The sequence below is a fragment of the Aphelocoma coerulescens genome, chromosome 2 (assembly GCF_041296385.1).
Source record: "Aphelocoma coerulescens isolate FSJ_1873_10779 chromosome 2, UR_Acoe_1.0, whole genome shotgun sequence".
Lineage (NCBI taxonomy): Eukaryota > Metazoa > Chordata > Aves > Passeriformes > Corvidae > Aphelocoma > Aphelocoma coerulescens.
The window spans coordinates 51,887,089-51,914,633 of record NC_091015.1 but is presented as its reverse complement, the minus strand read 5'-3'; the positions used below and the strand labels follow the sequence as shown (position 1 = coordinate 51,914,633).

The following is a 27,545-nucleotide window of genomic DNA, read 5'->3' as shown; positions in this document are numbered from 1 at the left end:
CCCACACAGAACTGCCATGCCCACCCCAGGGCCACTGTGCCCTGCAAGGCATTTGCTATGCCCAAGCACTGGCCAGACATCATTGCACCACATAGAATGCAGCACAGAGATGCCAAAAAGCCCTGGAAGCCTACCCAATCAAATCCCAAAACCCTCTTATGCCAAACCCCAAATCAGAAATTCACATCTGTGTGATGTTTGAGCACTGCAAGCAGGTTACTTCTTCTGTTAATTGATCCAACCAGTGAACATAAAAGAGCACCCCAAGCACAGCTAAACAGTCTGAAGCACAAAATACAGAGGGGAAAAAAAATGAAACCCACAACAAACAAATAAATCCCAGATACATTAAACTACAAGAAACAAAGATAGTCAAACTGTACTCTTTTGGTTCTGACAGAGTTCAAACACTCATATTTCACACAAGGAAACAAAGACTCTCTTAGTCTTTTATCTTTAAAATGTGCTTAGCAAATTGCTCAAGAGGTTTTGAATTGGCTTTGTATAGAAACACAACGCAGTTTTCAGAGCACTTTAGATGCAATTTCAGTATTTACTGTAAGCAGTAAAGAGTTTCAGATGGATCTGAATTACATACTTACCTCTAGTTGGACATAGTACTTTGCCTTGAGTTCAAAATAAGGTCTGTGGAAAAACAAAGAACAGTTGTTTACAATCACTGGGACTGAATGCAGTGTACTGGCATGGGAGTTGCTCTCTTTGTAGCATTAACACAGCTATTTTGTGTACCACTGCAATCCCAAGAGACCACTATTCAGATGATGGAACACCTACACATGTTCTCAGTGTCTCTTACTCTCTAATGCATCTATTTCTCATGGGTCTTTTGACCTAAATACAGATTGCAAAATTCCAGTTTTTGGAGTTGACAGCATAATTCCTCCAGGCCTAGATTCTGCAAGATATTTAAATGTAACATCCAGCTTCAGGCACAGGCATCCTCTCTCTACTCAGCTGATTTCTGAGCCCACAGCACATGTAAATTCCCATAGAGGGTGAACCTGCTCCGTGTTCAGGTGTGGGGGGTAGAAGGGCAGTTCTTGGGTTTTTCAGTGAAGGACAGGGTGTGAAGGGAGCTCAGAGCACCACATACAAGGAAGGGCACAGCATTTCCCAACAGTGGCCACCAGGCACTTCCCTAAACTTGCTTATAAGGTTGCAAGAGGACAGGGGTACAAGAGGTGCAGTACAAAGCCTTGAAACCACTTTCCATGCTCAAAGTTTTGAAGCCCACAAGCCAGTATCATCTGATACAACACTGAGCAGGACTAAAAAAAGAAAAGCTCTGTTATTTCAGCAGGGCTCACTACCCTTCTCCCCTCTCAGAAGCTCTCTTGGAAAGTAGGGGAGAGATAAACAAGTGGATATGGTTTTACATGAAATAGAATGTGAACTACCCTTGTTGTGTTTCTACCCTGACAGCAAGGCTCTTCTGAGCTGTAAGCCCTACTGCAGCTGCATTTTGGACTTCAGGAGTGTGAAGCTGTGGCTTTCTAATCCTATATTCTTTGAAGGGTTGAAGTCACTACACAGTCACACACAAAATAACTGAGTTGTGTTTCCATTAGAGTAGGTAATTTCCAGCTCTGATATTCTTAAGCACCCTCCCACCATCATCAGGAGTGCACAGCCAAGTCTCCATGCTTCCAGGGACAATGATCCAGCCAAAATGCACCTCTGCCTTCCCTTACTGGGACATAACCCTGCCCAAGGCTACACAGATGCACCTGCCAGGCAGGATAAAACACTGCAGTGGAGAATTTGGATTCAACAGATAAAGGACTCCTACAGCCGTACCCCAAAGCAATGGGAGCACACAAATAGTGACAGAATGGTGTTGCAGGGAAACATGCACAGGGAAAGCATTGAAACCCACTCACCTCAAATGACCCAATTCTCAACCTTCCTTACCCTGGTGCCAGCTGGGAGGGAACAACCAGGCTTGAGTCCTAACCTCCCACCAGCTTCCACAAGCCTTGGGAAAAGTCCCCTCTCTATCAGCAACAAGCACACGTGTGTTTGCATGGTGTGAAAAACAACACATAAATGGATATGTGTGTATACACAAATACCTACACATGCACATACGGGCAGGAAAGCTTACGTGCAACAGGCAAGGAAAACCCCACCTCAGCCACCAAAAGGAGACCAAGAGCCTCACACATAAACACTCCTGCTCACTGATGGCTCACACACAGCTGGGCACCTGATGCCAGCAGGAACCAGGGCACTGGCAGGGGAGGGACTCCCATGTCCTAGGGTCACTTCATTCCCTCACATCCATGGCCCTGTAGCCACTGAGGGCTGATCTGTAACTCAGCAGGGCGGGAGAATCGCCCACAGATGCAATCCTACATCACTGGCCAGCTGAGCCCAGGGCACTGCACAAAGTGCTTTTGAAGTCGATGACAGGAAGAGTGAAAGGCACTTTGCCCAAGTCGCCAGAGCAGAAAGTGACTTCCAAAAACCAGCTAACACAGGCAAGTTCATTATCCTACAGCTCAGAGGCACTGAGCCAGAAGATCTAGTGACTGTTAAGAACGTGCAGCCGTATGCATTTTCACAGCTTACAAGCAAGTAAGCACCCAGAAACTAAATTAAAAGCAAAACCAAAACGAAACTATCCAATAATCCTTCGATCATCAACTTGACACGGTAAATCATCTAAATGACTTTCCTCCAGGATGCCCCAGTCTTGCTTTCAAAATAGTAATGCTTTAAGCATCTTAATCCCAGCTGAAGCAAGGAGCAAATGCAAATCATTTTCTGCCCAAAAGAGAGCAACTCATTCAGCACGTCCATCCAAGAGTTTAAAGAGAAGATGAACAAAAGGCCAGAAAGGCCTAAGTGTTACAGCCAGTGCTCCCACACCACCCAGGGAAAAGGTCAGAGCAGGATGCTGGTGTTAAATCCTTCCTGAAAAGCAGCTAGAGGCCAGCTACACCCTACAATACAAACAGCCACAAATTCAGCAGCCTCATTTCCCAGCTTCTGTAGCCACTTGACAGCACTGATGTTTTCAGTTCAGTTGCAATTTTCCTTTATGTGAAAATTGCAATGCTGGGAAATGACTGACCTTTCCAACATCCCTATGTAGCATGACTTCAAAGACATCCGCAACTATTTGTGCCACCAGGCATCTTTCATGTTAATACTAGGTTAGAAGTGGCATTTCTGTACACCCTTTATTAAAGGAACTCCAAAACACCCTACCTAGATGGTTTATGCTGCAGTCAGCCCTGCTGTGAGACAAAGGAATATACTGGGATCCTTCCACAGAAGTGAAAACCAGCTTGGCCCGAGGAGAATGACACGAGACACCCCTCTGAGGGTAGTTCCAGCAAGGAAATGAAAACTCTGAGGCACATCACACAAGAGGCAGCTGGGACGCCAGGCTCCACACCATCATTATAGAAAGCTATGTACTGACAATTTAATCATGGTCTTTATTTTAAATCTTATTGCAAGGAAGGAACTCCTAGCAGCCAAAACTGTTCTAAGATATTGCCCTTATCCACAGGAATCTGTCATTTGGTGATCTGACGATGGTTTTCACAGCCCCTGCACAGTGCTAGACAAACAGCATGCCGCTCCTTCTAGGAAGTCACACCACTACACTGTTTCGGCAAACATGCCTGGATCTTGCTTGAGAAGTGCTAATCCTTTCTTGAATTGAGCAAACCCCAATCAAAATAGATTTCTAGTTGACTGATCTCACCAAAAAGTCATTTTTAGATGGAGGGGATTAAACTCTAAATACAGCAAGCAGATTGTTTAGACAAGCCACAGTCTGGAAATATTTTTTTTAAAAATATCTGTGAAATACAAAGAGGATTAAGAATTGGTTGTAAACAGGGCCAAATTTCACACAGGTTCGGAAAAAAAAAGCTGTTTCACTTCTCTGCAACAGAGCCAAACTGCACAGCAAATGCAGAGACAATTATTAATGACACGAGCTGCTTAGCTATGCCTTCTGAAGGGTGTTTCCTTCCCAAGAATGGCTCTCACACAGCTTTGCCTTGGCAGTGTCAGGAAGTAAACAAGCCTCATGTACAGCACGCTACACCCGTGCAGTCTTGCGCCTTTCAGCTTTCCGTCACTTGCTTTGTTGCTCTCCTAACTAAAAATAAGAACTGTTAACAATCCCAGGCTGTGAAACATCTACACACACAGCTCTGCAGACAGCACCTGTGTGGATCCCATGAGCCTGCTCAAGTCACATGCCACCAAGGAGTTCAGTGCACTAGAACAAGACCAAGATGCTCCTCAGAAAAGGTTTCTTATCCCATGTAGTTCACCAGTCTATCAAGCCAGGTGTTTCAAAAGACACTTAGAAGAACAACAAGGACAAATAGCAGTACCAATTGTGCTGTGAGGCTGCTACACACAGAGAGGAACCCAAAGAGCAATACCCTTTTGCAAGTTCAAAAACCCCATGGAACAGGTATTTCCCCCACACAGTTTTCACCACTAAACTCCTCTCCAAACATAAAACATACTTTGATTTATTGATGGCTCTTTTCAGCTTCTTCTCCAGTTGTTTCATCCTTCCCATGGCAGCATTGTATTTGGCTGCAGTCTCCTTGTGAACCAACTCACTTCTGGTTTTGGTCTGTTCTGCCTCCATGACCTTCAAGAGGGGGAAAAGAACAGGTTGAGCAGCAAGACACAATGATCTGCTTCTTATAATTTCAATTAACAGCAACTTTATAATCTCTCCAATCACCTCATGTCAGGAAAGTGAGGGCATAGAAAAAAATTACTTTCAGTGAACCTGCTTAGAAGTCTTTCCCAAAAAGAACAGCAACATGTCAGGTCTTCAAACACTGTAATTATGAGAGGTGTTACAGGTTTTCACATAATCCCTCTTACAGGAAGTTCAGCAGACCCTCAGCTTTTGGGATCATCCATTCTTTAACCCAGTTGGATATTCACAAGAGGAGCAACACTAGCAGAAGTCACCCAACTACATTCAAGAGCAATGTTTATGCTTGCCCCTGCTTCTCTCCCAGGAACTTGACTTCCCCAGCACAGAGCTGGCAGGTTGGTCAGCTCCCAGCTACCGCCCCATCACTCTGGAAAGGGCTGAACGCCAACCACAGCAGAGGGAGGACTCAAATACAGTTTGGCCTGAATCACTAGAAGTCACTAGAAGACTGTGTGTCTGAGATGGCTCTTCTCTTAAAACAGCTGACATGCCTGAAATCACAGTTTCAACACTGAAAATGCAAAGGTTCAAGCCCTGAGCTGACACCCCCACTACCCAGACAAGGAAAGCTATGCTGATGACCAGCCCACTATCCTCATGTATCAAGATATCTTGAACACAAGTCTGATAAAGATTAGCTGAGGGAGCTGGGGTTGTTTAGCCTGGAGAAAAGGAGGCTCAGAGAGACCTTATTGCTCTCTACATGTACAAGGAGGGTATAACCAGGTGGGGCTTGGCCTCTTCCCCCAGGTAACAAGCTACAGGAAAGAGAAAAGGACTTCAAGTTGCTCCAGGGGAGGTTTAGATTGGATATAAGGAAACATTTCTTCACTGAAAGGGTTGTCAAGCATTGGAACAGGAAAAGTAAATGTCTCTCCATTAGCTGCACTGTTGGTATCCCATAGCCAAGCTTTGCCAGTAGCTCTATCCAGGGTACTTTTAATGTCCAAATTTACAATGTCAGAGGTGTCAGAAAATGTGTTTTATTTAGTGCACTAGCAGTCAAGATCCAGACAGGGAGGTGACTAATTTATTTAAAGTCACAAAAGTGGTGACACCTCTTTGTTGGTCTAGCTATTGAGGGGAAAGCAGGTGATCTTTTTAAGCTTCCTTTCTTGCAGCTAAGAAGGTATTTATACAAAAAATGGCAGGACTTCATTTTCTCCAGTACTGGATTTTGAAATGCCTCAGCTGTGACACCAACTACTCCGCAACTTCAAGCAGATTTGCTCCAACTGGCTCCCACCACCAGACTGTGCATCTGAGCTCTCAGATGCAGAGAGAATATTCAAGATATCTTGATTTTAAATAACCTCACTCACAGCTCTAGGTTTTGGAAAAAGTGTGCTAGCCCTCCTAGCCCTCAGGCTGAACTGAACAGGGAAAAGAGATGGTAAACTCTGACTTGCTTGGAGCGCTGCTCCTCTCAGGAAAACTCTCATGTTGCCCTTTCTGATGCCTAAATGAATGTGTGAAACTGCCAAAGCCAAACTCCATCAGCATCATCTCGTAGCTCTTGCTGCCACACCTGGAGGCCACTTCTTGCTCATCTGCACACACCACTCATTATTAAGGAAAGGAATTGCTACAGAACTTTAAACTATGAGAAATAAAGATTTTCAAAGCATCTTTTGATCAGATATAAAATAATATACTCAACTCCAAGACCCCTCAACTTTCTCATCCATATAAGGCATCCATTTTTAAAGAAAGGGGGAAAAAAAAATCTATCAGGCTCATAACATACCCTCTCCTGAATCCTCAAAAATAAACTGCAGCCTCTTATCTCAAGCAACTGTTTTAAAGCCAGTTGGTGCAACGACTTTCCTTAGTGAAACGTGTCAGACAAGGCTGGTTTTAACATGGAAGTCTCCTAAATTAAACTGCAATCTCCAAAGACTGCACAGAAGGTGGTTCATATTCTTTCTAGAGTGGCAAGGAAACTGCAATTTAAAAACACCGTAAGCTACAAAATAATGGAACAACCGGAATTTCCCAATGCTCAATTACATGTCAGTCTCTTGCATCCATTCCTGGGGCAAAATTAGCATGAATTTTGATATCTGGGATAAATCACGTGGTAAGAACGACCAGCAGCAGGGTTGTAAGCAGGTTAGGTGTCCAGTATCGTGCTGATTTTTCAAATGTTTCATATCAAACATCACAGAAATTCTGAACCCTGCAGAACTGGGCTTTGAGGATGAAAGATTGCAAATGCCTCAAAATACCTGACAAAATGTGGAATTTGCTGCCAGCTATATATACCCATGTTCATTACCTTTTCCAGCAAGAAAGGCGGGAAAAAGGCTATATACTTCACCCTTTTGAGAAAATAGTGGTGTAAGAAAATCTCTCTCCCCCACCCACACCCTTGTTTCCCTATGGGCTTTCTGTCACCATGCTCACATTGTCCACACACCTCTGCAGAGACAGCCTGTCCCCTTTCCCTAGGACAGCAGCTCAAGGTGCACGTCCAAGGCTCAGGATAATACCTGGGAGAAGGTTTAGGAAAAGACAGATAGGCTTGTGAAGGAAAGAAGTACTTTTTATTAGCACTAATAATACATTTGGTGAAAAAACTGCAGTGTCAGATGGACTTGTAAACAAGCTCTTGGTCACAGTTACCAAATAAGCTGGTTTGTCTAATCCAAGTGCTTCTACCACCCACCTTGCCTTGTAGTGATGCCTTAGGTTTTAACTTTTATATTTTTTAGATTCTGTACTGCTTAGTGTGTAACTCTGAAGTTTCTTGTAGCCTGCTAATTTCTGCTCTCTCATGCTAGGCAGACATAAGAAAGCCTCTCTGGGCCTGCTCTTCAAGGACACCCAGACCATCCTAGGCCCAAAAAGTATAAACCAAAGAGCTTCTAAGGGGGGTAAAGCTGAGGGGAATTACATCATTAAACTGAAGCCTCAACTGGAGAATTAACCCTGCTATGCAAATGAACCAAACCTATAAAAGTGTGAAGAACTCGTGCCCTGTCGTCCATCTTGGCAGTAGCCTCTGGCCCCAAGAGGGTACCTTTGAAGGCCTTTCAAATAAATACCTACTTTTATTCCCTTACTCCTGTCTAGTCTCTGTTTCCAGAAGGCCTCTTAAGGCATCAGCAGATGCTCCTAAGCCATCACAGATGCAACAGCACCACTTAGAGAAAGGCAGAGAAAGAAGTGAGGATAACATCTCTTTAAAGGCTGCTCGAGACACATCTCACCTCCTTACATTGTACCTGCCTTTCAGCTCACCCTTGGGGTGAACAGGGGACATACTCTTGGACAAAAACACCCAGAATGGATGAACTTCTAGGATACCCACACAGTCACTGGACATTTCTGTAGCCCTTGCCTGTCCCTCACTACTGGATCACCTACTCCAGGCAGAACTCACTCTCCCAGGGAAGCTCAGGCTGTAAGATACAAGTAATGGAAAACAAAGCAAGCAAATACCCCCATCACCGGGATTGATCAATTCCTCTTCTTCCCTAACCCCTATTTCCTACCCAGTTGTCTGGAAAAGGAAGGTCAGTGTAGAGTATATATTCACCATCAATAAATCTGGACAAGTAGCTTTGTTCCACCCAAAGTATTTCCATAATCTGAAGTAAAAAATGGACTCCAGGCAAAATTTCAGTAGTAACAACAAATCCAAAGAAAAAATTTATCAGTGGAGTTGAGCAAAGTTGACCATCTAAGCCAGAGAATTACTCAGAAGGACTGTTTCTTTCACAAAAATATTACATTTATTGTTCTTCTAGGAGACGATTTAAAAATCAGAGGAGGGAGACAACGCAATATCAGTAAACCAGGAGGAGAGAATCAACAATACAAAGGATTGCAAAAAATTACTGCATTTCTAGGATAAAGTGACAGAGAGATTAGGACAAGGAATGATGTGGTATTTTTGTTGTTTCTTTCACAGACTTTTCTTCTCCCCCTTTTTCCTCTAAGTTTTTCTAGCTGCAGGAAGTATCTCTCCTCTCTACATCACGAAAGCACCCACACATTTTACACTGACAGATGGTACTTCATGGTGTAATATCAAAGGGAGCTTCACAAGCCAAATTAATCCAAGAGGGAGCATGCCTCCTCCCTCTTTACTCTCCCCTCATCCTCTCCTTTTTAAAATGTCTCATGATCAAGAGCCAAAACATTTCTTCTCCCTGCCAGAATTTATGAACTGAACATATCTCAGGAAAGACTGTAGAAGCAGAACCTTTTTAAGACTGCAGATTGCATCAGCAATTAGAAATTAGCAATTTCTCTTGAAATTCATGAAGGGTCTTCCGTTCTGCTCCAGCTTGTCTCAAACTAGAGGTAACACATCTGTCAGTACTTTCCTTTTGTACATCTTTATGAATTATTTTCAGTAGGAGCATAAATGTGAAGACCTTTTTCCTCCATCCCTCCAAAATTCAAAATCCTTTGTGTGGAAGTTTCCTTTCACAGGACTCTCTTTCATAGAACTGCTCTCTTGCACCCCAAACTGCAGCATTACAATTCAAGGTACTAACAGGCTGGCATCCACTAGCAAAAACATCATCACCAAATTTTAAAGAGACACTGCAGTTACCACAATTCTGCTAAGCCAATGGCTAGGAGTGAACAGTATTCTTCCTCCCCAGGCAGCTTAAGAGCTCATCAAGCTTGTCTACATTTCCATTATAATCAACAGAGAATTTATCTTAAAATGACCTTGCCCCTCTGGCCACATGAATTGCTCTCCAGACACCACTTATTGATCAGACTGCCTTTCATCATAATGGAACTTTTGGCAAGTAATTGTGATACAAAGTCAGGCTCTAGACACCTGACACTGATGAGCTAAATTCCAATCTAAGCATCATTACATTTCTCAGATCTGTGGGAAAACGGACATCTAGAAAAAAACCACAGGACTTTACCCCAAAATATGCATCAAGTTAAGAACAGAAGTGGGCAAAGCAGCTGTCTGACTTGCAGGATTGAACCACAGTCCAGTGCTTCACTGTTGTGAACATTTAGCTCAAGCACAGACATTTGCAGGGATTAGTTCCATCTTTGCAGGCAGGTAGGCAGGAGTCCAGCTCCTGTTTATGCTCCCAGCCCCCTTTGGAAACATAGCTCAAACTTGAAGGTGCAAAGAAATTTCTGAGTGACAGCCTGAACTCCCTGTACCTGTTCATGCTGGTTCTGCCTGCTTCATGAATAGAAAGATTTTCCACACGTTATGCTTCCAGCTCATCCAGGAAAAACAAAATTTCGGTAACTCTCCCATTTCGCATCAGTTGAATTGTGTGATTTTCTACATCAATGGCTACAAAAGTCTTGTTTACAGAAGTCCAATAGATGGTCACATTAAAAATAGTGTTAATATCTTTTCAGACTATCAAGACATCAAAAAGCAATTACAACATACAAGCCTTATCTCTGTGTCCTCCCAGTGAGGGTCTGGAAACAGCATTTCCTGTTTGGTACTCTGGACACCAAGTCTTTGTCTATATCCATAGGATCAAGTGCAAAAGTAACCTGGCAGCACTTCCACACATAGCTGTATAAGAAATCAGTTTCTCATTTGTTCTCTTGCCTACCCTTTTTCTTTATGCTTTCTGTTTACAGTGTTTGTCAGCTACCAAGCTGCTACAGGGCTTAGGTTTGGTTCCAAGTTAACAGATTAATTCAGTGAAGCCTGCTGCCTGTGCCTTAGAACAGCAAATAAAAACATTTTACTCTTGCCTGACATTTCTATCAGTAGAGAAACAAATGAATTAGTAGCCCACTTCTAAAATCTGGCTCAGAGGTGCTTTTCTGCACTTGAGTCCTTGCCGTACAAGGCTCAGTGCAAGATTATTCTCTGCCCAGTACAACTGTCATCTATAAATACATGCAAAAAAAGCTAGACAATCCAAATAACCAGACTGCAGAAGCTTTCTCCAAGAGCAATTTTACTTGTGCAAGTAGAAGGCATCTATTTCTTAGTCCTCAGCCTTCACCCTAAGAAACAGTTTTTTCCATTAGCGATTTCTAATGTAATTCATAGTTAATGATCTGAGTTGTCAGCAACACTGTGGCAGTCAAGGAGAACTTTTGCTCTAGAAGACCTCATCCTCTGACCTGTTTTCATCCATAGCTTGGTAGGGAATGTCAACGTTTTCTGCTCCCCGAGATCCTGATTATTCTGTTTGCCTCACTGAACAGTAAGCACTTCCATTAACTGCATGCACTGAAGCCAAGTGAAGTTTTCACTCCACTCTTAGAGAAGATAAAAACTCAGTCAAGCACTCCAAACAAACTAATGTTGGGTGTGTTCAGCCAGGACTTCCAACAGCATTTTCACCCTTCTTGGCTCTGGCCTTAGCCTCAAGACCTCCACCATGGCCAATGAAAATTGTAAGACAAACTTCCATGCAACTCTCTCAAAACCTGCTGCACCCTGGAAAGGTACAGATGGGTGTTTTCTGGGAACTGAGCTTACCCAGACTATTTTAAGCACCAGGAATTGTTGGATAACAAGTTTTCCATTCCAGGAGCCCTCAGCTGCTCTATACAGTCCAGCCTAGGAGATTTTACAGCTGCAGTAAGTACACCTAAGTTCCTTATCTGCTGTTCAGCTCTAACAAATCAGAGGCATTATGGCTTGAATCAGCCCTCCTACAAGCAGGTATCCTACAATCAGTGATGGCACCTATCAACACCACCAGCATGACTCCACCAAACACTGCCAGCAGCCATCTGCTGCTCTGAATCACTGGGTTTGCTCACCTCAGGTGCACACCTCTCACAGACTGTCAGGGAATGATCAAGGGTTGTAGAAGGATACAAGGATGCCTTTGAAATAGCCAAGGAAAAGAAGAATTCATTTGTACTCTCAAATTGCCATTGTTTCCTTCCTCACCCACCCCAACACAAGTTTTTGTTATGCCAGCTAGAGAGAGGTAGATTGCTGTCATTGTCCACCAAAACTCAGCAGTTTCCCAGTCAGGAGCTCTAAGCAACTCCTTTGATGCTTCCAGTTTTTCTCATCTATCAATTCTGAGAATCAAAAGTTATCTATTTCTGGACTTTGTCATATTGAGCAGGGATTACAGCTAGGAAAAATGTCAGCTTGCACATGCACACTGCAAAGGTGGGTCTCTCCTCATAAACACAGAGGTCACCAGATCTGCAAATACCAAATGATAACAGGGACAACAACACAAACAGTACCTTGGAGTTCATTTTCTCACTAATGTATACCAGATTTTCTATTTCTCCCCTGCACACAGCCAACATCCTTTCTGTTCCCTGTTTCTTCATCAGGCAGCTGGATTTTAAAATCCACTCTGAAACAGAAGCTTTCTTATAACTGAGAACTTCTGCAACACAACAGAGCTGTTGCATTGAGGACTGCAAGACAATATGAGCATTGTATGGCATGATAACATGTTTGCAATAGCAAGTTCAGCTTCACTGGCATATTAAGGAAATGACAGAACAAAGGTTTTTAATTTAGATTTTTCGTTCTTTTATGTTAAAAAAAAAACCTTTCTGTGCCTTTTTTTTTTAACGGACAGGAAAAAAGAGATAAGACAAATTACAGGAAAATTCTTCTTGACATCTGCTAGAAAGAATACTGCCTTTCTTTGTTAGATGGTTCATCTCTTCTGTAAGTTTAAAAAGACTTTACAAAGGAGGTAGGACCTTGTCTAAATTCCAAATTTAATTCAGGATAAAGCAGCATGCAAGCTTAAAATGCAACACATAATTTTGAGTAATTCTACATTCAAACACATATTTCTGAACCAAAGTTACCTGTTCAATTTAGTCCATACTAAGAAGAGGTTATACTAAAATTGGAACATGTCCCTGTTTTTCCAGGGTAAAGGCTCCTGTAACACATGTATTCAGGAATAGGCATTCCCATGCAGTTATTCTGGCACAACTCCAAATGCAGATATGCCTTAAGACACTGTTTATCCCTGTAATATAGATGGTAATAACTTTTTTTTATTTTCTGTAGAGCGCTACTCCACTACTACAGCACCCCCCGACCAAGAACTAGAGCTGTCCCAGAAGCAGCCCAAGGCCCAGATCATTTAACCTTAGGCCTCATAATTTTTCATAGCTTTATTTCCTACATGTCATGTACCTGGACCAAAAGAAAAGTTTGGTCTTTCAGAAACTGGGCCCCATACACCACAGGAGAACAAAGTATGGAAAAGGCAGATGCTGGGATGAGTTTCTATTACCCTCTGAGTAGCATGGTTGAGCATCTCTTGCCAGGCAGAGTCAAACTGACGCTTGTCATCTTCCAGGAGCCTCTGCTCAGCAAGCGAAATGGTCTCTTTGGCAGCACGCAGCACTTCAGTGGCCCTCTGAAAGTCCTGAGTTGCCCTCTGAGCCTCCAGCTGCGCCTGAAGGGGGGGGAAAAAAAAAAAGTTGGGATCAGAGACAAAGGAACCCTCACAGTCATGTTTAGAAGATCTGTGACACTAATCCCAAGACTTTTAAAAAGAGCAACACCAGCGTCACTGTTTCCCAACCTTTTACTTGAAGTGACACATATTTTTCACTGGAGTAAGTCATGCTAAGACAGCAGTTCCCACCCAAAGAGGTCATTTGCCAAGAAGTGTCTCATGGTGTCTGTGGTCAAAAAACTCTCAGCTGATGGCCTACAAATAAGCACCTGGCTGAGAGATAATACCGAATGATGTAGATTTCATCACTGAGAAACAAACCAAAAGAAAGCACAATGGCAAACTTGTGGCGTGTCAAGAATACACTGAGAATGGCACTCCCTGAGTTTAGTCAGGGTGGATTTTTATCTGATACACCATTAATCATGCTGAAGAAATATTCTGGAATTATTACCCTGCTATAAAGTATAAACAAGTTCTCAGAGATAGTGGCCGCTAATTCTTTGGACGTTCTTTTACTTTGCTATTGCTGGTACACAACTGGTGCAGCAAGTCCCCAGTACACAGACACAAGAATAATCAAGGGAATTAAAAATAAAAAAAAATTCTTTCCCTGAATTTTTCTACATTATATATTTCATAGATTTCTATTTAAAGAGTATTTCTGAGCTTGGAAATACAATGCTTCCAATCTAAGCCTCACATTCAATTAATTGAACATCCAGGACCATGAAGACAGTTTTCATTCACACTTCAGTGATTTTTCAAAAATAAACTGGAATTCCACAGTCTATACCTATGAGAAATGTCTTTGACCAGACATGACTGACAGAACAAAATAATTAATAAAACTAAGTATCACGATATGCACAGAAGGAGTCTTGAGAATCAAACAGGAGAAAGGACTCTGGCATACAGAATACTACACTGAGGAAGATAAAGTCTTATGAATAAAGGAACAGGTTTTAGTGTGAAGAAATGGCGGTAATTTGGAAGCAGCTAAAAATCCCTGATACAAAATAAATGGAACAATGGTGCATTTCTCCAGCAAACAGCTGGCTATACCCCCTCAACACCAGCTGCACCAAATACCTCCACACTTGAGACAACACAGTTATTTGTAAAGGTAATGGAAAAAACCCTTCCCTCCCTGCCCCCTGGCAGGGGAGAAGGACTCCTAATTTAAACACAAGTCTCAAAAGGAAATAAAGCACACTAAGTTTCCCTCACCATGTCCTGAAATAGCAGCAAGCTCGTCTTACTTCCTTCCCTCTCTCACAAGGAGGTACTTCACTCCAAGGTAACCATGCAAAAATAGGAATTATATGTCAGAGGTCCTTCAGTTACTAGCTAGAGAGGGAAATCAAAGTCATCACAATCAGAGCAGTAATTTCCTTCCAGCCAAGGTCCCTGATGCATTTCCTTCTGAAGCGGCTGATGGTGTTTTCCACAGAGAAGTTCATCTAACCATGCCCTTCGCTGTTTTCAGGTAGTTTACACCACATCACCCTGCCTACAGCCTTTGTGAAGAGCCAGGGCACTAAAGTGTTAATTCCCATGCAGGAATATTCCAAGGCAGCACAGATCTTTGGGCCAAGGTTAGTGGGCGCACAGCATCCTAGGGTAAGTTCAATGCCAGTACGATCTCTTTTCCTCTCTGAGAAAAAATCCCCACACATTACATCTCCTCATCGTCCCAGCCACCAGCTGCCTGTTTCAAATGCATTAATACATTTTATAAATTCAGAATAAGCCTGACTATAAAGTATTTTTAGCCACTAACCTAAACCATGATACCCATCAAGCACAAGAAAGCCATCTGAGGATCTTCAAACAAGGCTCAACCTAGGCTTCCAACAAAGAATACAGCAAAAAGCCTGAAATCTTAGTCCCCAAAGTATCTACAGAATTTTCCAAAGATTCCCAACTTTTTTTTTTCTGTCCAGTAAGTTTGACCTATGCTAGTAAAGGAATCAAATACAAATAAAAAGCCAAAAGTTTCCCATAAAAGTAGTTTGAGATGGGATTTTAAGACAGGAAATAAAATGCAAGACTCCAGTAAGAGCCTGCACCAAGTACTGCAGAACAATGCTGAGGATGTCTGGAGGAAGAGCAAGACCGGTTTTCATGGAAGACTCTACAAGAGGGAGCCAGGTCCCAGCAACTTCCAGCAATAAGGCTGTGAAGTCAGCTTCAGCCTCCTTGGCCGCCCTGCTGCATGAGCAGGCCTGCCCATGCAAGAAATGACTTACAAACACACAAAAACAGACTGGAGACCCATTCCTAGGAACCTCATCAGCAGTTAACTGCTTTTGAAACTCCAGTAAAACCAGATCCCAGGAGCAATGAGAGCACCAAAGTACAGTTTTCTCACCATAACTGCATCAGCACTTGAAAGTTTCTGTTGGCACAGATACCTGGGTCAGGGATCAAGACATCTAAGCCAGCAAAAAGCCTGCAGAGCATTAGGAGCTGAGATACTTAATCCCCATGGAAAATAACATTTAGTGGTAGCTTGCAGTACAAGTAACTCTTCTGATGAAGGCCTTAACAGATAATTGACTCCAAAACAGGAGAACTGTCTTTATGATAAAATAACCAGAAGCCAAATTTACAATTCAGTTAGATTTCTGCTTGCAGCTGGACCTGCAGGCCATTAAGAGCTGGAGCTGTTAACAGGCTGGCCCACAACTCTAGGCCCATAATCCATTCAGCTTGGTGCCCTGTAACCATGTGGGTAAATGGAAAACTGAAACAAAGCCATACTTAAACACTCTGTGTCAGCTGCATTTGTTGAATACTGCTCTGCAATGGCAATTTGGAAACACTGTTTTGTTTTTAAGCAACATAGTTAGTCCAAATAGCAATTTAGCTTCAACAGTTATCTGAAGTCAGTCTACTGTCTTTATTTTAAGCAACTTACTGAAAGCCTGAGAAAGAAAAGCCAAATGCTAGGGTAAAGAATGATACATTTGTCATTAGAAAAACATCAACAGGTTTGTGGCTTTGCCAATGTGAAAAAGGATACTCAAACACTTTTTTTTGTGTTCTAGTACAGTTACTCAATAATTAGCCTTCATTTAGCACTCCCTCCAGCACGTACAAGTTGTTCTGCACCATCACCAACAGACTGCTCTCAGTCCCAAGCCCATGGGTCACTCCACTGGATGGAAAAGAGAGTAGCCACGTTCTTTGTGTGCTTTTAAAACTACAGAGAAACCAGCAGGAGCTCAGGTCTCCATATCAGCCTCCTTACACTGCACATAATCTTTATCACTTTAGACAGTGGCTGTTTCTCTCAAGACCAAAATCCAAAATTCAAATGAATGGCTGAAAACTAGGTTCTTTCATCACAAACTTGTGTTTGAGTTGAGAGAGGTTTAGCCCTGGGGTAGAATGAGAGAAAATGTACTAGGGACAAGGACAAAAATCACTGAGGGAGGTTGGAGGCAAGTGAGATGTCAACTTTCTGCCTGTTGTTCATATCACTGGTGCTTGATGGAATCTACCCAGTATAGAAGTGAGAATCTCTTTCATCATAGTAAGAAAAGCCCGTCCAGAGAAACATCTTTTTGAAAGTGAGAAAGTCCTGACACCTTGGGAACTGGAGGACCTGTGCCCCAGCTCCCACTGCCACCGTGACACTGCTCATTGTGGCTCAAGATCAGTGCTTTCTGCCAGGAAACTCAGCTGAATGTCTTCACCACTGCAGACCCTTCCCCTATCAGTGTAAAATATAAAATGGGAGTCCTTAAGAAACATGATTAGGCAGCCACAGAGACTGAAGCCAAGGAGAATCCCACTGTCACAGCACATCTGTCACATGCTGTCCACAGAGAGCATCAGCTCCTCCTGCCACTCTGTCCCTTCTCTGCAACTCAGTCCTCTACAAGCAGCCAGCTACAAACAAGTCTCCCACAACAGTAAATCCCTTCCCTACAACCAGCAGCACATCCAGAAGTCCTGCTCTGCCCACTCAGCCCCCTCCTCATGGCCAAGATCTTCCTCTTACACCGCTATCCACCCTGTGCTGTTCTGCACATGTGACCTCCTCTCACCAGCTCATCTGCCTCCCTGATCTCCCTGGCTCCAACAGGCACAGCCCTGAACTTCCCAGGCAGATCCCAAAGACCCAGAAGTGACATGCAGTAGCAGCATTCACAGAAGCAAACGGTGCACCATGGTATAAAACATGTCAGCTTAGAAAATAAATTATGTAAAATTAAAGGGGTACTGACAGGGTTCATAACTGCGAGTTATTAATATATTGCTGAACGGTGCTCAGTCCTGACAAACCCCTTTGGGGGGATAAAATCTGCACCCTCTGGGCAGTCCCCTGCTTAGCCTACACAGGGCCTTGCACAGAAGGGAACCATGCACAACAGCCAGATTATGTTGTCAGCTAGAAATTTAAAAAGTGCTAGGCCATGGCACGCTAACAGAAGGAAATAAAACCAGGCACTTTTTAAATGTAGTCCTCCTGGAACCAGCAGCAGCATATAGACACCTGCTTGTCCACTTCCAGAGCAGAAAACTGTGCACTCTTTAATTATGAAACACAATTTTCTGATTAGTCCACATAGCTTCTGTTGACCCAAGCTTTCCTTGTAGTCAGAGCCCTTGCCCAGCTGCTAATAGAGGATTTTTCCCCACCTTCCCATATATAGCTTGAACCTATGACATATCTCCATTTCATCTCATCTCTGATTTTTGTTTTTGTTTCTGCACAGTATCACTGACACTGAAACATGGTACAACACAGCTATAACATTCCTCTGAGGCTAGCCAACATCTAATGTACCCTGGTAGACACTGGTCAGTCTCTGACATGTGAACACACCTGCACACAGCTAACAGCCCAGCCAGGCTGCCCCAAAGAGATACAGAGAGTTCATTTTGTGGAGATGAGCCTATGCAGGATTTCTCCCATTGGCCAGCCTCACCAGAGGACCAGACCACAAGTACCGATGATATCTAATGAAAAGGGCATTTTCAGAAACTAGAAAATTTCCCATTAGAAACGTCAGTCAGCAAAGATCAGATATTTTCAAAATTGGCTTCTCATTTATCCAGGTGAATCTATCTCATCCTGCACAGCCAAGGAAGGCATTGACATCCACTTTATTTCAGCATCTCTGTGTTATTGTCAATGAAAGACATGAACAATCTCTGTTTATGAAATCACCATAAGCTGGAGCATGAAGGGAACACACAGCTGCTGCTCAGAACAAGGCACCAGCACACCACGTGCTGGCCCAAGGCCTTTGCTCTAGAAAGCACTTGTTTGTTACTGTAGAACCAATGTTTCTCCCACCCATTAATCTTTAAAACAATAGTTTAATTGCTACCAGCAAACATGTACTTGCTTACTAGCAAATAGATAATGATTAACTGTGTTCCAGTCCCACTATTCAGAAGGAAGCAAGTTTCAGATGTTTTCATTCTGGCCCCCTTTCCTCCTTTTAGCAACATCCTACGTTAATTTGCTGTGCAAAGTACAACAGGGAACATGTTTTGAAACAGGAACTTTACTCCATCCATCGCCCACTGGAGTTGCTGTAGCACTGCCTGTCTTCAGGGATCCCTGATCACAGTGACTGCATCAGGGCAGTCTGCACAAGCTTCTGGAAGGGATGAGGACAGCAGGATCACCACTCATTGACCATAGCATCCCAATCTTACCCACCACTGCAGCAGATGCAGTGATTCAGAAGCCTACAAGGTGGAGGCAGTTGAGTGCTCTCTGCACCATTCACAGTAACCAGCCATTGAGTGCTGCTATTTTGGCTTCAGTCCTCCTCAACCTGTTTTAATACAGCTGGCAGGCAGTAACAAGAGCAGCAGCCCAGATGCAAGGGCTCATAATGCTCAACAGCCAAACAACTAACAACAACCTTGACACAGGCACAACTCCATCCACAGCAAATGCACGAATGACACTTAGTCAGAGGAGGTGGTTGAAAAGGCAGAACCTCAACCTAGATGGACCTTGTTGAAACTTGACTGGGCCAAGAGACACTTTACAACAAGGAGACCTGTCGAGTCCTGCACTTGGGGTGGAATAATCCTATGGTCGGCCCCATCAAAAAGGACCTGCACATGACAGCAGGTGTCGGGCTGAGGAAGCTGAAAAGGTGCAGTCTCATTGGGAGTAATGCAAACCATGTCCTAGGCTAAACTAAGAGGGCCATGGCTGGCCAATCCTGCAGACAAGTTACACAGAGAGGTTTCAAATCGCCGTCTCTGGAGGTCTCAAAGACTTGGCAAAGCCATGGCTGATGCAATCCAACAATGTGACAGATCTGCTTAGTGCAGAAAGTTGAGATCTGATGACCTTCCAAAGGTCGTGTACAACTAGTATTTCTATCAAATACCATCATATTTTTCTTAGTTTCTCAAAACCTGAAGAACATTTTTGCAAAAACTTAGCAGTGATGCTGAATATTCTCCTACATACTCAGATGCATTTATTTTCCTGAATAAACAGACTAGTGGTGCAACTGGAAGAGGGTAGAGGTTTTGTTTGCTTTTTTTAAGGACCATGACCTTCCCTTTCTCCCTACAGCCTAAAAACTCTGATCCAAACCAGAACTGAAAAGTAGTATAACCACCACAGAAAACCCTTTCTATAGCTATACTTTCATAAACAACTTCTAAAATCCAAGGCCTTGGGAGTGACCTCATTTTAACAGATCTGAGGCCTGAGCTGTATAATCTGCAATGACTGTTTGCATTACTGACAAAATAGTCTCTCAAGAGTCTGAAATACCCTTGTGTTCTTTAAGCAGTTTATTATAAAGCTATACAATTGAACATGGGTTAGAATTTGCTTTTTCAAAAGCATATTTGAAGATTTTTAACTAGATGGAGAAGGCAAAGGGGAGGAAAAGGGGAAAAGAAGCCTTGTTAGAATTTTGTGAAACACAAACCATTTCCTCCCAGCTGCATAACTAATGAAATGCCTGTGGAACACTATAACCATGTGTCTCCCTTAGTCTCTGCTTTTGATTAGGTGTCTTATTCTTGTGCTGGGCTTTTTGGTCCCCTACATGCATCCACCCCTTCTCTTCTAACAGCCAAATTGTTGTAGAACTGACCTGACTCCTGGTTCTGTATTACATTCCTGCAGTCTATAAAAAGGCACAGGAAATAAGAGCAGACCTACAAAGCATGTTTCAAGAGACATCTAGCTCTGTGCTAAAGTTAGGTGGTATGTGTAACTCCTTTAAGACAGGATCACGAGTGTGTTCGAAGACCCAGAAGCTTCAGGGCACAACCAATAGCTCATTCATTAGCTGCTTCTGTTACCAGCACAAGGACAGCTGGACTCCTCAAATCCCACCTCCCTTCTTTGGGAGCTGTGGAAGGAAATGTGAAAGAAAATATCTGAACACAGAGTTTCCTTAAACACTGTTAAAAACAGTCCTGGTCTGAACTGAACTGAACAATCAGCTGCCAGCCCTCCTCTGTTCTCTGGCAGCTCCCATCTAGGTTGCAACCGGGATCTTGTGAAACGAGGGCAAGGATATCCCCTCTGAGCTGATCATTGCCACTGTGCAGTCAGTCATTTGAAACCTGCTGGTCTCCTCACTGGTTTTAATTGGTGTAGCTCTCTGCCTTACAGGAATAGGGAGGCCATGCTCACTTGGGCACAGAGATTGTATGGGAGACACTACCCCAAGCCTTTTGCCCCTCCACTGTTTTTCACTGTTGTTGAGAGATGCTGGTGCACTTGGAGTTACTCACACTAATTAATGAGTCTATGGGACCAGAACATGACAAATTGTTCAGTCTACTACCACCCAGGCACAGCCTTCTTGGGCATTCACTGCCATCTGCTTGTTAGTTGTGCAATTGTTTGTAGCCAAAATTATTAAGCTGTTGCTTTCTGGAAGGGAGGGGATGATAGAACATGTTCAGGTTTTGATCTCCAAGGTAAATGATCTTATTAAGAGAGAAAAACACCAAGATAATCCTCCCCGCTCTATGCACCTGCATTCTGAGAGCTTAGCCAGTGAGTCAGCAAGTCCAGGGCTTACAGCTGGTTTCTAGGTTTACAGAGGCTCTACATGCTCATCTGCACCTGGCAGCAGCCTGCTTTGCTGGAATTAAATATAGAAGCAAGGAACAACTCCCACAAATACACCCTCCAAGAGGTACACCACCTGCTTTAGTGGCTTTTGCTAATTATCCAAGATAATCAACATTCAGCACATATAGATGCAACAGGTATGTTCAGGAGAAACACTAGATCATTGTCTCATGTAATTGCCACCAAAGCAGTAAATGCTTTTAAGTAGAAGTTCCCAGAGTGTTGCAAGGGATTGGCAGCCTGGTTCTGAAAGCACATCTTGTGCATGCATACTGGCATAAGCAAAGACAAGGCATGTGGGTAGGAGTTTCACCTGGCTGATGGGCTGTTCTGGACATGTTCTCCCAGTTCCCAGAAAGCCTCACACCCACCAGCAACTGCCTATCCTCAATACCAGGAATATGCTCTAGAAGAAAGTTCCAGGCTGACCTTGTACACCTTTGCATGCTCACAGATACTCCTGAGACAGTCATCTTCTTAAGGGACACGTTGAAGATAAATATTGACTCTTTGACATTTTTCCTAGTCAAATTACACAACTCCACAGCACATGTGAGTAACAGGCTTGCTTCACTTAAACAAAAAAGTTGCGGACGGTGTCCTGGACTAATGAAAGGCTAAGTCCATTCCTCGAAGGAAATAGCCTAGGTAGCAGCAGGAATAGGGAATATGTCAACTCCACTGCACAGCAATAAAATCCTCCTTTGAGAACAAGCCATAAGCACACTTCACCAAATTAAAAGAACCTACCAAGACAAACCAAACAATAACAGCAAAACAATAAACAAACAACCACCAGAAGCAGACACAGCTAAAAGAGGTGGACATTTCTTCCACATCCTGGCAGCAAACTTTCTTGTTTAATAGTACAACTTTTTGTTTGATGCAATTGAGATATATTTCTTACAGAAATGAAGTCAGTACAGAGCCATTCCCACACACTAATTTCCTAATACAGAAATTAGACTCTTCAGATAATCTTTTCCAGCAAGAGCAGACAAAAGCTCCAAAATTCATGCTGTTTTATTAGAAGTCATAACGAAACACACCCAGAAAGCAGCAACCAACATCCATATCACATCTGTTTTGGCAACAGACCCTAGCATGAACATTTATCCCTACAATATAGACTCCCACCTATTCAGATCACTGTACACAAAAAAGACTTGGTTGGCTGAACAAATTCCCCAAAGTTGCAAGACTTGTGCTACCTTCAGCAGTCATCCCTGAGCAATTATCACACCAAACAGGTACATAGGATATCACCCTGACCTCAAGCCACCCAAGCTCAAATGCCAACTACTATTTTTAACAGATTATCCTGTCTGTGGCTTACAATCTCTTGAAATAGCCTTTACTAGAGGCCAGAAAAAAAATCAGGAGAGGAAATAGTGAGAGACAACAAAGCAAAGCAACCTTTCCTTTAAATTGGTTTTTCCCTGTAGATCTGTGTTTTGGCAACAGCTGTGCAAGTGCTACGGCCATGCTAAGGAATGCACAACCTTATCTCTCAGGTTTTTCCAAACTGAAGAGGATGCAAAATGATGTTACTCAAATCTTCATACAACAGCAGAGGAAAAAAGAGATTCTGTTCTATTTTCACATCCCACCACCCCTTGAGAGCTGCTTACACCTTCCTGCCAGCTCCAGCATCTGTTATTGCATCTGTGGCTAAATGTAGTAGCCAGATCACCTGTATCCCTTCTTTCTGCCTAAATCAGCTGACATCTATCAAATAAACCCAAATTTTTCTGCACCAGCCTTCTCCTTGTTACTGCAAAGAACTAAGGGTATTTCCACACCAACTTAACCCAGTATTCCATTACTTCAGACCTACTTGCACAATACTTTAAGTATTTCACAACAGAAAAAAAAACATTCTTGAAGGTAAGAAAAATAATTAGTTCATTTGGTTCCTGACAATTAATGGAGAGGAGGTTGAACAGCTAATCTGGCTTTGAACTACTGCCATCCACAATGGCTGAGAACTGATGGAGGCTTTGTAGGGGTGGAGAAAGTGAGAGAAAGACACCAAAAGAGAGTAATTCTTTTTCATCTCTCCTAGATAAATTCTTCAAAACAGTTTCAACAGTATTTTCTTCTACTACTGTGAAGAAAAGCAGAAGAGGGAAGAACCTCTAATTTACAGCAAAAAGTCAACAAATTTACATGATAGAGCCCTCCAAGGCACATCAGCGAATAACCGTAAGAAAACCAATTACAGTTTTTGTATCAATAGCTTATACAAACTAACCATCCATCAACAGAATAGTGCTCACACAAAACAGAAATGTAGGGTGTATGAATACCAACCCAAAATAACTAGATCTATTCACAGAGACACAGAGACTCAGAGAGATACAGGTGATTAACTTCTAGAGGGGCACACAAACACAGAGAACTTATTGACACGGGTATTTCAACAAGCAAGTGATTAAAACTAGTTCCCGCTATCCATATGTGCCAGGAACGTTGTACTTGCAGAGATACTGTTACAGATGCCACCTCCTCTGCAGGAAATATAAGCAACAGAGCACTAAATTTGAACCAGGTAAGGATTTTTTTCCATTCATCTGTGAAGTAGCAGTTGTCAGTGTTCCCAAACACAGGGCAGATTTTCACCTGCCCTGGATTAAGAGGGTAAAAACCTGCCAGTCGCACTGATCTACTGTCCTGCATTAGTAAGGCTGATGGGAAGACAAACACATTAAGGAGCTTTGCTTCCCAGATCGCATCTTTGGCGTCACATTGCCAATCCGACCTGGCAACATCTGTCATCTTCTCGGCAGTTCAAGGACAGCCAGTTTGACACACTCCAATATCACACTGCTCAACCAGGTGACAGAGCCAGAAGACAAAAGTCACATTGAGTCAGTCTTTAAGTAAATAAATAATGTTAATAAATCAGCCAGGCAAAACCTCGCTTGTTGACCCAGGTAAGTGACTCTGAGTTCCCTGCTTCCGAGGCTTTGTTGCTGCTTTGGCCTGAAGGAAAATGCAACAGAACCAAGATTCAAAACTTAAAATACAGTTTTCAAGTTTTGAGCATTCAGGTGGAACAAACAGAACACACCAAGCACAAGCTCTGTGCAGCAGCAGTGAGAGACTGAGCCCTGATTGCAGGGCAGTGACTCCCACACACTGCTCACGGGCTTTCGGATGCAACTGTGCAAACATGACAGGAGAGCACAAGAGCCACTCCATCAAACTTTGAGCATTGAAAAACATTTGTTTGACTGAATCCAAAGTATACCCTGCTTTAGAAAAAACTTACAAAATTCAGTGGATTCCCTGGTGAAAGTCCAGGAAGTGACTCCTCACCCTCAATAATAAAATTACAGACTCCCTTGCTTGGCTTATGCCTTCTTCAGCCCCACAGCCAGCCATGCACCATGTGGGAAGGGAGATTAATATACTGAGAATGCCCCTTGGGATCACAGCAGTGGGAACTCCACATTTCACCATAGGACTGACGTCATATCAACATGGTTTCCCCAAGATTTAATGAAGCGTTTTGTAATAATAAAATGAAAACATTGGTGGGAAGAAGGAGTTCAGACCTAGAGCAGGCCCATAGGGAGCCAAAGGAAAAAAGGACACACAAAACTTCATAGGCAAGCAGGTACAACACACAGCCTTAATGCTTCATACTTTCAGGCACTTCTTGCACAGCTCACCTACATTTCATTTCCTTATCACTTCTTCGCAGGACTGAGCTTCCCGACTGCTCACATGGCAAATTCCATGTCTCTTTTCCCTTCAGAGCACATCAGTCATCTCTTTCCAGGCGAGGCCTGGTCTGCCACAGCGCTAACCAAGGCCATCATGTCAGCTTCCATCCCACAGACAGGTTTCTTAACCACCAAGGAAAGTCCCAGTTCAGGAAGGGAGCTGCTCCCCTGCCTCTCCACCAAGTAATCTAAAAATCACAGCCATTTCCATATGATTGATTTACAGACCCAGGGAGAGAGTCACCTCTCACGCCGTTCACCCCACCTTCCTAATCCAGACATCATTCCTGCCCATCTCCCACTGCCAAGAGGCTCCCCAAGACCCACCAGGGCAGCTGCAAGACAGCATCCTCAGTTAAAAGGGCAAACAGTCAGCACAGGCAGAGCACAAACAACACAACCTACACGGCCAGCCTAGACCGGTTATTGCAGAAGGCCAGAGCACCAACATCCATACAAAATACAAATAATACAAACGACAAAAAAAAAAGTCCTAGTGATTGGACAAGGGGAACAGTTCTAAACTAAAAAAAGGAGAGATTTAGATTACATGTTAGAAGAAATTATTTACTCAGAGTGTGCTGAGGCAGTGGACAGGCTGCCCAGAGCAGTTGTGGATGCCCCATCCCTGGAAGTGTTCAAGGCCAGGCTGGCTTCAGCATTGAGCAACCTGGTCTAGTGGGTGGCACCTGTGCCCATGGCAGGTGGGTTGGAACTAGCTGATCTTTAAGGTCCCTTCCAACCCAAACCATTCCATGATTGTACAGTTACTTAACAACAACAGCAGCACTGAACTATAGCCACCCAAGTGCTCTGGGTGCTTGGTTTCTTCCTCAAACAATTGGGAGAATTTGTAGAAGGTTTCTGAAAGTTTATTTTCAAGATTCTGTATTCCTTCCTTTGAAAATGTGAATCCACATGATAGTTATTTGGTTTATGAACAGTTAACCAGAAACACTCCTTCAGCCAGGAAAGGTCAGCTGGTTGCTCCACTGTAACTGTGCCAATAATTTTGCTTTTTACTAGCTCCATGGCAAGTTTCCAAACAGGAATGCAAGTCTGTCACAGTTCTGCTGACATTTAATTTTTGCTTCTCAAGTTCCCGAGTTCCTTCTCCCTCCACATTTTTTTTTTGTCAAGATAATCTTACCAGATTAGACAAATCAGTCTTAACTCCTTGTTGTCTTAAACATGAGCATCAGGACTTCAGCTCATAAAAGTAAGATAGGGAAGGAGATTCCATATGACACGGGAAGTCAATATACTGATGGATAACACATTTAGTGTCTACGAACCAGAGGGAAAGACCTGGATATCTACCACTGTTGGAACTGGAGCCAGGAGCTGTCATCCACACTCAATGCCACCCTCCTTTCCCCAGCAGAGCCAGCTGGTGCTGTGATCCTATTAGCTCTCACTCACTGAGGGAATTTGGATAGGAAACTTGGGTGCTGCAGGAATTGACACTGGCAAAACCACCATTTCCAGTTCCTAATTAATTTTTAAGGATGATCGGCAGTTTTGAACCTCCAAGTTACATGAATTTAAAAAAGCTTTTGTATTCTGAGCTAAGGAAGTTACCATCTGTAACTTTCCACACTTGCCACGCTACTTTCAGACATCTCAAGCTGCACACTTAGAGGCTGAGATGCAATGGCCACTTCAGAAAGTTTTGTTCATTTACGGGCTTGATCTCTGCAAAGAAGGGTATCAGTCTCATCTGCTGAGGAAGACTCTTCCAGCTAGGTAGGTGTGCTCCTATCTGCTTATACCCCTCCCACCTTCACCACCAAGTGGCTCAGTTCCTCCTCCGTTCCTGTTCTGCAAGATTACAGCAGCTACTTTTCATCCTGATTCACTCTGAATACAGAATTCATCAAATCACATCAATATTCACATTTGAGAGAGGAAATAATTTCCCAGTGGTAACTGGGCTCCCCCAAGTTTTGTGAAGACAAGCAGAATGGAGGTGCAGGATCTGAGTATCTGAAAGCTCACCTCTAATAATTCTTTATTCTCTCAGCTGATTTCTTCACACAGATGTGGTAATCCAGTTATAAAATATTACACGAGAGAAAGATCATTAGTGAGGTGAGAGAAAGGAGCTCTGCAACATAAAAAGTTGCAGTGAACAGATGTTCACAGGTGTCTCTGCTGAACAAAGTCTACTTGTCTATCAACTGCACTTCCTCTTGGGTATGCCTGGACATCAGTGGGGAAGAACCACTGTACACACTGCTTCCAGTGGGTTTTTCCAAGCCTCTTCAGATAAAAGAGTGCTGCTTAAGTATGTTAACAACATGAAAAAATAGAATTAGCTGTAAAATCTAGGAAGACTGACCCAAGAGCAAGCAGAACATTCATATCCCTCCAACATATTGCTGTATGAACACATGGTACAGGTGGGTCCTTTAGTGAGAGATACAGACAGATATGACCTAGCATAGATCTTTCACCTATTTTTGCCTGAAGCAAGTTTCCTGACACTTTTTTGTAAAAGCTAAATGAGGCAGGGGCTGAGAGAGGTAAAGTGAATATCATAAAGCAAAACCATGTCCCTCCCAAATAGGCTCAGTACTAAAGATAAGCAAAGCATCCTCACTTACTCCCAATCTAAGCCAGTA

General features: G+C 43.1%; 1 protein-coding gene across 1 annotated transcript in view; it reads right to left on the bottom strand.

The window, feature by feature from the left end:
* The window catches only part of SH3BP5 (SH3 domain binding protein 5), a 51,766-nt gene that overhangs the window by 7,105 nt on the left and 17,116 nt on the right, over positions 1-27,545 (bottom strand). The window contains exons 4-6 of the mRNA XM_069007437.1: positions 12,931-13,095; positions 4,521-4,651; positions 603-645 (exon numbers count right to left, since the gene is read on the bottom strand). Of these exons, the coding sequence (XP_068863538.1) occupies positions 603-645; positions 4,521-4,651; positions 12,931-13,095 (339 nt within the window). The remainder of the gene's footprint in view (positions 1-602; positions 646-4,520; positions 4,652-12,930; positions 13,096-27,545) is intronic.